Raw genomic sequence first — 10,242 nt, 5'->3', positions numbered from 1 at the left:
ACAGACTGCTCCATCAGTCCCGTCGGTCTGAATAGAATGGAATGGAATGGAACAAAACCATGGCGTTCTTCATGACTTTAGCGCCCCCTCCTGTCACATTGACAGCCACATGCACTTCACACTCCAAATGTAAAAGGCTATATTGCAGATTGAAGATTTTCTGCACTATAATTGGTCCCTAACGCACAAAACTCATTTGGTGCGAGAAATTCCACCACATCTGGATACTAGGGTCTCTCCTAATTCATATGAAAATGGATGAAAAATCAGTGTAAAAGTCTATAGCCTGTATTTCATATTTTGCCATAATTTCAGCACCTAAATTGGTCCCTATCGCTCAAAACCAATTATGCATGTTGGGAAATGACACCATATTTCGATACTGGAGACCCCCTCTATCAATAGACTTCACCTATGAAAAAATCCATTGCAGAACAAATTTGATTTAAAAGTCCTAATCCACATTTTTCTGCAGCCTTTCAGCACTCAAATCGGTCCGATTTTGAGCGATAGGGACATGGTTCTCTATAATAGATCAGGAGATACAGGGTTTTCTATAGAATAGGGGATACAGGTAGCCTAGAAATCTAGACGCACCCTAGCGGGCTAGTCTAGCAACTCTCCGTTGGCTTGTGAGCTCGAAAAATTAAACTTCTATCAGGCCAATCAAATCATGTATAGAGTAGTTAGGCGGGCTTAACATGATGATTGATGGCAGAGTTGCAACGGTTTGGCTTGAATTCCCTGCTACTTGAAAACAAAGAAGATGGATGTTGCTGTTGGCGAACAGTGTGACACGAGTTAAGCTTTTTTTAAGTTGACAAAAGCCAGCCAACTAGCTCCGCTGGTGGAAAAACGCATGGGACTCATAGCGCTGTCCTATTGCGTGCAGAGGGAATTTGAAAGACAACCGATTATCCCGCCCCTCGGACTGAGCACTGCGAACGGTGAGTGCCCAGACCCTACATTTTAATGTGGGTCTGGCTCGTCAGGCTAGGATACAGGGTTCTCTGTAAGAATAGAGGATACAGGGTTCTCTGGAATAGGGGATACAGGGTTCTCTAGAATAGAATAGGGGATACAGGGTTCTCTATAATAGATTAGGAGATACAGGGTTCTCTATAATGGAATAGGGGATACAGGGTTCTCTATAATGGAAAAGGAGATACAGGGTTCTCTATAGATTAGGGGATACAAGGTTCTCTATAGAATATGGGATACAGGGTTCTCTATAATAGAATATGGGATACAGGGTTCTCTATAGAATAGGGGATACAGGGTTCTCTATAATAGAATAGGGGATACAGGGCTTCTCTTGTAGGCAAATGGGATGCATCAATGGCCTACTGGAAAATTCTATTATTGTGTTAAATACTCCAAATGTAAAGCACTTTGAGCTGCATTCTGTGTATGAAAGGTGCTATACAAATAAAGCTAATTATTATTATTATTATTATTAGTAGTAGTAGTAGTAGCAGTATATAGTAGGCTAGTACTGTGAACATGAGAGAAATCAGGTTCTTCTGTCACAGAGAATGGTGATAGGGAAAGCATCAAGTGACAAGTCAGATATATACCTCTTTGTTATCAAGAAACAGAGATCAAGCTAAAACATTATTATATATAATATATTTTACAAACAGAGATAGGTAAGATTTGTTTTTCATTTATTCCCATGTCGTTCCAACTTCCAGTCCAGCCGGTGGCGGTAATGCACGTTTATGTTGGTTTGCCGACCCTAAAGATGTAGAAGAAAGAGAACGAGTTGTTGCTGTGTTGCATCAGACGGCGTGGTTTATGTCTGAACAGTCAGCTTTACGGCAACCGGGTTTCATGTGGGTACTGTGCATGTGTGGTTAAGCTGACGTTTCATACTTCTGTAATCTTTAGGTAAGTATGTTATCATTGGAATATGCATATGAATAGGCTGCTGTAGACTGTACATGTCTGCGTACGTGTAAATTAACAGGACTTCGAAACTATACCAGTCACCAGTGTTAGTTGGCTTGAAGGCTATCCGTGCTTTGCTGGCCTGGGTAGCTTCGCTATTTCGGACATGTTAGCCAATTATCAGCTGATGGTAGTTACTGTAGCTGGAGCAGCCCTCTCAGAGGTAACGCTACTGTGCCAGTAGCACTGGCTCTCAGTAAACGTAGTCCTACACCTATAACATTAGTCTGGGACACGTTTAATTAAGTTGATCAGTAACACTTCTACCGTCAGTACTGAACATCTGATTCATTAGTAAAGAGATGCCTATGCTATGGCCGCTCTGCTCCCTTATGACTGGAGGAAGTGATAGTTTGTTGCTCCGCACACTGTCTGTTGAACTCTTTAAAATGACACATCAGCGAGCAGTTGCTGTGCACTCAGGAGCACCCAGAACTGAACAGCACTTCCTACCTCAGTCCTGTGTTTTTAAGTAAGAACTGAAGAATGTTACAGCCATCAGTAAAAGTTTGCACAGTGTGCAGTGGCACAGCAAGCCGTCAATTCTCCCATTCGCACTGGTTTCAGCTGATGGCCTTCTGGGCATTTCCCAGGGCATGCGGGCCGACAGGTTTGTCAGCTCTCCCTTTATAACATTCTCTCTCTCTCTCTCACTCTCCCTCTCTCTCTCTCCGCAGTGATGGACGTGTTGTATGTGTCATCCCACCCTGATGACTTTAAGAGTCTCCTGCCGCTGATCGCTGGCCAGTACTGCACCCCCCCTCCGCGCGTCGTCACGGAGATGCCCCCAGCGGGGGTGGCGGGGTGGACGGCGCGGCCGGCGCTGGTGCCGGGCGATGCGGGCGGCGGCAGCCAGGCGCTGTGGGGCTCCAGTGCGGTGGGCTGGTACCTGGCGTCGCGCGCCAGCCGTGTGGGGAGGGGACATCAGCAGCAGAGCCGCGTGTGGCAGTGGATCAGTTACGCCCAGAACGAGATCACACCCGTCGCCTGCGCCGTCGTCTTCCCCCTGCTGGGCGCCAAAGGGCTCGACAAGAAGGTGTGTGTGTGTGTAGCTCCAGAACTCTTGTGCTGGTCTGATGAGACTGCTGAAGTATGTTTATTAATGTGTTTGTGTGTGTGTGTAGCTGCAGGAGAACTCTCGCACAGTGCTGATGAAACTGTTGAAGACTCTGGACCAATCACTGGAGCCGCAAACCTTCCTGGTCGGGGAGAGTCTCTCTCTGGCCGACATCGCTGTGGCCACCGCAGTTCTGCTGCCCTTCAAATACGTGAGTGTGTGTGTGTGTGTGTGTGTGGGGGTTTGAGTGTGAGAATGCTATAGGGAATTTCCTTTTTACTATTACTCAAAGTTTTGTGTGGTGTGTGTGTGTAGGTGCTGGAGCCTGCTGACCGTAAGTCTCTGGTGAACGTGACGCGCTGGTTTGTGACGTGTATGAACCAGCCGCAGTTCCTGGCAGTGCTGGGCCCAGTGCCCCTCTGTGAGAAGATGGTGCCCATCTCTGCCAACGCCAGCGGCAATGCCAACGCCGCACCCAGCACACCAGGGGGAGATGCTGCTCCAGCTGGAGGTGCGTGTGTGTGTGTGTGTGCGTGTGTGTGTGTGTGTGTGTGTGTGCGCTCATGTCATGTCTCCATCTGAACCTTTCAGAAGATTTGTGTGCATGTGCGTGTGTGTCTGCATGTGTGTGTGAGACTCAGGCCCTGTCTCTCTCTCTCTCAGCACCCCAGAAGACGGAGGCACAACTGAAGAAGGAGGCGAAGAAGCGAGAGAAGATGGAGAAGTTCCAGCAGAAGAAAGAGATGGAGGAGAAAAAGAAGAAACAGCAACCCTCCACAGAGGTAGTCACACGTGTGTGTGTGTGTGTGTGTGTGTGTGTGTGTGTGTGTGTGTGTGTGTGTGTGTGTGTGTTGTGTTCCTGCCACAGAGGTAGTCACACGTATGTGTGTGCAGATGTGTGTGGAAGAGAATGATGTTTTTTGTTGAGTTGCGCTGTGTGTGTTTGTGTGGAGGGGTATATTGTTGTTGTTGATGTGTGTGTGTGTGTGTGTGTGTGTGTGTGTGTGTGTGTGTGTGTGTGTGTGTGCGCGCGCGCGCAGATATAGGCCTTAGGAACTACATTCCACAATTCCTGTTAGCCTTCAGAATGTCATGCCACAAGTTCTCAAAGGGCTTGAGGTCACTGTGGAACTGTGATGAAATACCTGTTCATAGGTGCCAGAACCCCCCCAGTGTGTCTGGGTTATGTTGTTGAATTGGGTGTGCGTGCGTGTCTGCACTGTGTTGTATGTGAATGTTTGTAGAGAGTTGTTGTTGTTGTTGTTGTTGTTGTTGTTGTTGTTGTTGTTGTTGTTGTTGTTGTTGTTGTTGTTGTTGTTGTTGTTGTTGTTGTTGTTGTTGTTGTTGTTGTTGTTGTTGTTTTGTTGTTGGAATGTGCTTGTGTGTCTCTTGTGTATGAGTGTATTTATGAGAGCTTATCCTTCACTCTGTTTTGTGTGTGTGTGTTTGTGTAACAGAAAAAGAAACCAGAGAAGAAGGAGTTGGGTGTGATCACCTACAACACACCAACACCCCTCGGAGAGAAGAAAGGTAACACACGTGTGTTAAAAGAGATGTAGAGATTGTGTGTGAATGTGATGTGTGTGTGTGTGTGTGTGAGAGAGAGATCTAATGCCTATATGTGTGATCGTGATCTAAAAATGGCAGAATGTGATGCATCCACGGAGATCACCACTCCTGACCAATTAAGAGATTTTTGGATTTCCATCAGAAAACGGAAAAATAACAAGTAGCCTAACAATGTTGTAATCTGTAGAATATGTAGGCTAAGGCCAAAATGAAATATCACTCGACAGCGAGCAGCCTGAGTGCACATCTGGTAACACTACACTCTGACAAGCAGGTAAACGGTCCGAGGGCGAGAAACTGCAGCTAAAGCAAGAATTAGCCTGCCGGGTTTATGCCTCCCTCCTCTATGTCCAGTGCTTTTGTCACTTGTCTGATAGGGATAATTTGCGGGATAATGGTTCATGGAATCGCGGGCCGATAGAAAAACAGATAGCAAATTTTTCCCCTGTCAGGAAAATGCTTGCTAATTTGGCGTCATCAAACATAGAGGCATACAATTAAGTGGTAGTGGTCTGAGTGTTCATTCAGTGTGTGTGCACGTCTGCCCAAAAGAAACTGAAACCACTCAAGTTGCACGGATACCGTTGGTAGACTTGAGCTTTTGTTCAATATAACAAGTCAACCACGCATTTATAGAGGCATTGGTAATGCATAAGCCTGTTTATACAGTGTATATATTAATAAAAGGCCAATTTTCAGCATTAAATATTCAAATATAAATCGATTGTTAAAAATAATAATGAATGAAATTCAGATGGGATTATGGAGGAAGATTGACAGCCCTAGTGTGTGTGTGTGGGTGTGTCTGTGGGTGTGGGTGTTTTTGTTGTGTTTATGTGCATGTGTGTGTCTCTTCTGTATGAGTGAATTTGTGGGAACTACTTTTTCACACTGAAACCTGTTTTGTGTGTGTGTGGTAGATGTGGTGAGTCCCCTGCCTGACTCCTATAGTCCTCAGTATGTGGAAGCTGCTTGGTACAGCTGGTGGGAGAAGCAGGGATTCTTCAAGCCAGAGTATGGGGTAAGTAACACACACAATGCATGCACACACACACACAATGCATGCACACACACAATGCATACACAACGCATATATACACACACACACACAAACTCAATGCATGCACACACACACACACAACGCATGCATACACACGCATGCACATAAACTCAATGCATGCACACACACACAAGGCATGCACACATACACACACGCACACACACACAACGCATGCATACATCACCGCAAAAAAACCTTTTTGTCATGTGGGGATGTTCTGTTTTTTTCAGCGGAAGAATCTGAGTGAGCCCAACCCACGCGGCGTCTTCATGATGTGTATCCCTCCGCCAAATGTCACCGGCTCTCTGCACTTGGGCCATGCCCTGACAAACGCAATCCAGGACTGCCTGACCAGATGGTGTGTGTGTGTGTGTGTGTGTGTGTGTGTGTGTGTGTGTGTGTGTTAACCCTTTAAAGCACAGTTGTGTGTTTTAATAGCTGTGTGTGTTTAAGCACTCCCAACTTGGACTCATTCTATAGATGTTTTTTAAAGTCTCTTATGCAAGGCGTGACTATAATGAGTGTTTTTATATCGTTGTTATTTTTCTATCTCCATAGCTTATTTTAGCCTATATTGTCCTTATGTCCTGAGTCTTTACGAGTATGGTGCTCCGTGTTTATGTTTGTCTTGTGTGTGTGTGTGTGTGTGTGTGTGTGTGTGTGTGTGTGCCAGGCACCGTATGCGTGGCGAGACGACACTGTGGAACCCAGGCTGTGACCATGCGGGCATCGCCACCCAAGTGGTGGTGGAGAAGAAGCTGATGAGGGAGAGAGGCCTGAGCCGCCATGACCTGGGCAGAGAGCAGTTCATCTCGGAGGTCTGGAAGTGGAAGAATGAGTAAGTGAGGGAAGGAGAGAGAGAGAGGAAGAGAGAGATGGAGAGAGCTTCATGGTACTAAAGGTTACTAATGAGGACTGTGTGTGTCTTAGGAAGGGGGACCGTATCTACCACCAGCTAAAGAAGTTGGGTTCCTCTCTGGACTGGGACAGAGCCTGCTTCACCATGGATTCTGTAAGCAGTGTACACACACACACACACACACACCACACACACAACATTGTCATCACCACCTCTCTCTCTTCCTCTGTGTGTGTGTGTGTGTGTGTGTGTGTAGAAACTGTCGTATGCAGTGCAGGAGGCGTTCGTGCGGATGCATGAGGAGGGGGTGATCTACCGCAGCAAGAGACTCGTCAACTGGTCCTGCACACTCAACTCTGCCATCTCCGACATCGAGGTACACTCACACACACACACACACACACACACACACACACACACACACACACACACACTCACACACACACAATGGTCATCTAAGCCATCTAAGATATAAAGCTGCTCATCAGATGATGTCTGAGAAATAGTTTCAGTTGAAGCAGCATCGTTTTGTACAAATGAATACAGACTGACAACAAAAGTGTGTGTGTGTGTGTTTGTGGGTGGATGCGTGTGTGTGTGTGTGTGTGTGTGTGTGTGTGTGTGTGTGTGTGTGTGTGTGTGTGTGTGTGTGTGTGTGTGTGTGTGTGTCAGGTGGATAAGAAGGAGCTGACAGGGCGGACGCTGCTGCCGGTGCCTGGTTACAAGGAGAAGGTGGAGTTTGGGGTGCTGGTGTCTTTCTCTTACAAGATCGAAGGCTCAGGTGAGAGACTCGCAGGGTGTTAAAAACACACACACACACACACACTGATACACACACACTTTATGTGTCATAAATTATGAAAAGGACCGGACCAAGGATGGACCCTTGAGGGACACCTCTTTTAACTGGCAAGAATTCTGAGCTGTCATCAGTCAGGAGCATTTAGGTTTCTGTGTTCTAACAGCCTTTGTGCTGCAGAATAGTTCCTTCTGCACTTATGGACTAACTGCAGTGAATTAGTACTGACTACAGTGCAGCGAGTTAGAACTGACTACAGTGACGTAGGGCGTACTCACACTACGCCATCCGTACCGTACCCGAGTACGTTTGACCACCAAAGTCCGGTTTGTTTGACCAGTGTGATTGCTCCGTGCACCGTACCGGGTCGGTTAGGGACCAGGTTGTGCAGGGCCGCGCGGGAGAATGCGGTTGGGCTTAATGATCAAGCCTATGCAAAGATTCTAGAGCACAGCAGCTTAACTGTTCCTGGGTACAGTTTGATAGTGTGCAGTGTGAGTGCGGAGCAAGAACGGGAGAGAACCGTACTCCGGCACGGTACAAATGAATTAGAGATTCACCGATTGATCGGCTGGTGACCGGAATTGGCCAATTTTCACGTGATTGGCCATGACCGATTTCGACGGTCAGTCTGAATTTATGCCGATTTTATGCGGTCAAAGCACTTTCGCGGGTCGCGCGAAACACCTATCTGAGTTTGCAAAAGTTAGCAAAGGCCAGCACTCAGGGCTGGATGTAGAGGCCAACTCAGGGCTGGATGTAGAAAGAAAGCGCTAATACCTAGTTTTTACTATGTGCAGAAAGCGAACACTGTGCTTTTGCGAGGAATTAACTAAGCTGTCACTTCATTAGGCTACGTAAACAGCGCTCATCACCACCCTTCCCTGCCGCTAATTGTGTGCCCACAGCTGAACCACAAGTGCAGCTGAATGGAGTTAACCAATTGCGACATTAAAAAGAATCAAAGTTTAGCCATCATAAGCTGATGTCAACAAGCAGCGACATACAGAGTAGGCCTAGTAGTTCCACTCCACTTAAAAATACTCAAACTATTTACTGCATGTAGACTAGGGCTATGCCTTAATACTAGTCTAACAGATTGAGAAGTGGATGTTGTGAATGTGAACATACGATAGCCTATTAGAAAGGCAAACAAAAGTTAAAGTTGCTTTTGACATAGTAGCCTAGGCATACAGTAAAGAAAACTGGTGCTCGGAATAGCCTACAAAACAGACGCGCACTGTTTTCATACATATGGCGGAGCACCTAATCAATCGCTATTAGCACTTCTCCTCCCCTGTGTTTGCATGATATTCCCACTTTTCCCTCACCCTCCCATATGAACATATGTTCCATGGTAGCATGTTCAAATGTATCATGAAAATTGTTTTTGTATTTTTAGTTGGATATTGGATGTGAGAAGAAAAAAATGGGTGTTCCATAACACAGTGCATTTAGTAGTGTGTGGAATGAATGTCCCACACTGGGAAGCATTATAGTTTGATACTGCAGCTGAAGTTAGACTTGAAGAAGAAACTGTCACCTGTTCCATTTTTTTTACAGCCATTCCATTATTGATAAGTTCATAAAATGTCTATGTTAACATGTTCTATTAAAGAAAAGATGGAAAATAACTCATTGTGTGTGCTGTAAAGTGGTTAGAAGAAATGAAATCGGAATCGGCTAAAATCGGTATCGGCAGGTCAAACTCAATCGGTCAAAATCGGTATCGGCCCAGAAAATTGCAATCGGTGCATCTCTAAAATGAACCATGCTCAGTGTGAGAATGCCCTTACGACTGCAGAAGAGTTATTACTGACTACAGTGATTTAGTGCTGACTACAGTGATTTATTACTGACTACAGTGATTTAGTGCCGACTACAGTGTAGTGATTTAGTGCTGACTACAGTGATTTAGTGCTGACTAGAGTGAGACTACAGTGATTTAGTGCTGACTAGAGTGAGACTACAGTGACTTAGTGCTGACTACAGTGCAGTGACTTAGTACAAAAGGACCTGACTACAGTGCAGTGACTTAGTGCTGACTACAGTGCAGTGACTTAGTGCTGACTACAGTGCAGTAATGTTATGTTGCTTAAAGTGACAAATGATGAGCCTTGTGTTTCACTTAAAATGTTTGACACTAGTGCAATGCTGCCCCTCCAACTGTTCCGCTGCATACTGACCAATAGGAAATCTGCTGCTTGCCGCTGGTTAGTGTGATCCCTGCCCTAGTACAGACTCCAGAAGGGACCCAGGGTTTGGAATGGCAAAGGAATTTATACCAGTTTAATAAAAAGAGTCTGACCCCCCCCCACAGATGAGGAGGTTGTCGTGGCCACCACTCGTATTGAGACCATGCTGGGAGACACAGCTGTGGCGGTCCACCCCAACGACCCCAGATACCAGGTTCATTCCTCTCTCTCTTCTCTTCTCTCCTCTTTCCTCCCTCCACTTGAATATCGTTTCATCACCTGGAATGCTCAATTAAAAAACCTGATTTATGAATATTAAAAAAGATTGAGATATTGCATTTTGGACTGAAGCTCTTCATATGTTCAGTAACACTGTGTTGCTATGCCCCCCCCATCTCATATGTTTAGTAACACTATTCACTGTTGCTATGCCCCCCCTCCTCTCATATTTTCAGTAACACTGTGTTGCTATGCCCCCCCCCCTCTCATATGTTCAGTAACACTGTGTTGCTATGCCCCCTCCCCCCCTCTCCTCCTATCAGCACCTGAAGGGGAAGCTGGTGCTCCATCCCTTCTCTGAGCGCCGGATGCCCATCGTATTTGACGACTTTGTTGACATGGCCTTTGGCACAGGTACTGTGTGTGTGTGTGTGTGTGTGTGTGTGTGTGTGTGTGTGTGTAAGGGGATGTGGGTGTGTGTAAGGGGATGTGGGTGTTAACTGTGTGTTTCTGGTGTTAAGATTTCCCATGATC

At 46.0% G+C, this 10,242-nt stretch overlaps 1 protein-coding gene across 2 annotated transcripts in view; it reads left to right on the top strand.

The window, feature by feature from the left end:
- Positions 1 to 1,765: 1,765 nt before the first annotated feature.
- The window catches only part of vars1 (valyl-tRNA synthetase 1), a 34,379-nt gene continuing 25,902 nt past the window's right edge, over positions 1,766 to 10,242 (top strand). The window contains exons 1-14 of one of the 2 annotated variants that reach the window (XM_048260783.1): positions 1,766 to 1,890; positions 2,628 to 2,986; positions 3,075 to 3,218; positions 3,323 to 3,518; positions 3,671 to 3,789; positions 4,465 to 4,537; positions 5,497 to 5,597; positions 5,867 to 5,994; positions 6,310 to 6,474; positions 6,567 to 6,648; positions 6,752 to 6,871; positions 7,168 to 7,276; positions 9,615 to 9,703; positions 10,032 to 10,122. In XM_048260783.1, the coding sequence (XP_048116740.1) occupies positions 2,630 to 2,986; positions 3,075 to 3,218; positions 3,323 to 3,518; positions 3,671 to 3,789; positions 4,465 to 4,537; positions 5,497 to 5,597; positions 5,867 to 5,994; positions 6,310 to 6,474; positions 6,567 to 6,648; positions 6,752 to 6,871; positions 7,168 to 7,276; positions 9,615 to 9,703; positions 10,032 to 10,122 (1,774 nt within the window). In that variant the 5' untranslated portion in view covers positions 1,766 to 1,890; positions 2,628 to 2,629. The remainder of the gene's footprint in view (positions 1,891 to 2,627; positions 2,987 to 3,074; positions 3,219 to 3,322; positions 3,519 to 3,670; positions 3,790 to 4,464; positions 4,538 to 5,496; positions 5,598 to 5,866; positions 5,995 to 6,309; positions 6,475 to 6,566; positions 6,649 to 6,751; positions 6,872 to 7,167; positions 7,277 to 9,614; positions 9,704 to 10,031; positions 10,123 to 10,242) is intronic. The other variant, XM_048260782.1, reaches the window with a different exon arrangement.

This window comes from Alosa alosa, chromosome 13 (assembly GCF_017589495.1).
Source record: "Alosa alosa isolate M-15738 ecotype Scorff River chromosome 13, AALO_Geno_1.1, whole genome shotgun sequence".
In the NCBI taxonomy this organism is placed as follows: domain Eukaryota; kingdom Metazoa; phylum Chordata; class Actinopteri; order Clupeiformes; family Clupeidae; genus Alosa; species Alosa alosa.
Note: the sequence above shows the minus strand (reverse complement) of the source record. Positions and strands in the feature narration are given on the sequence as shown.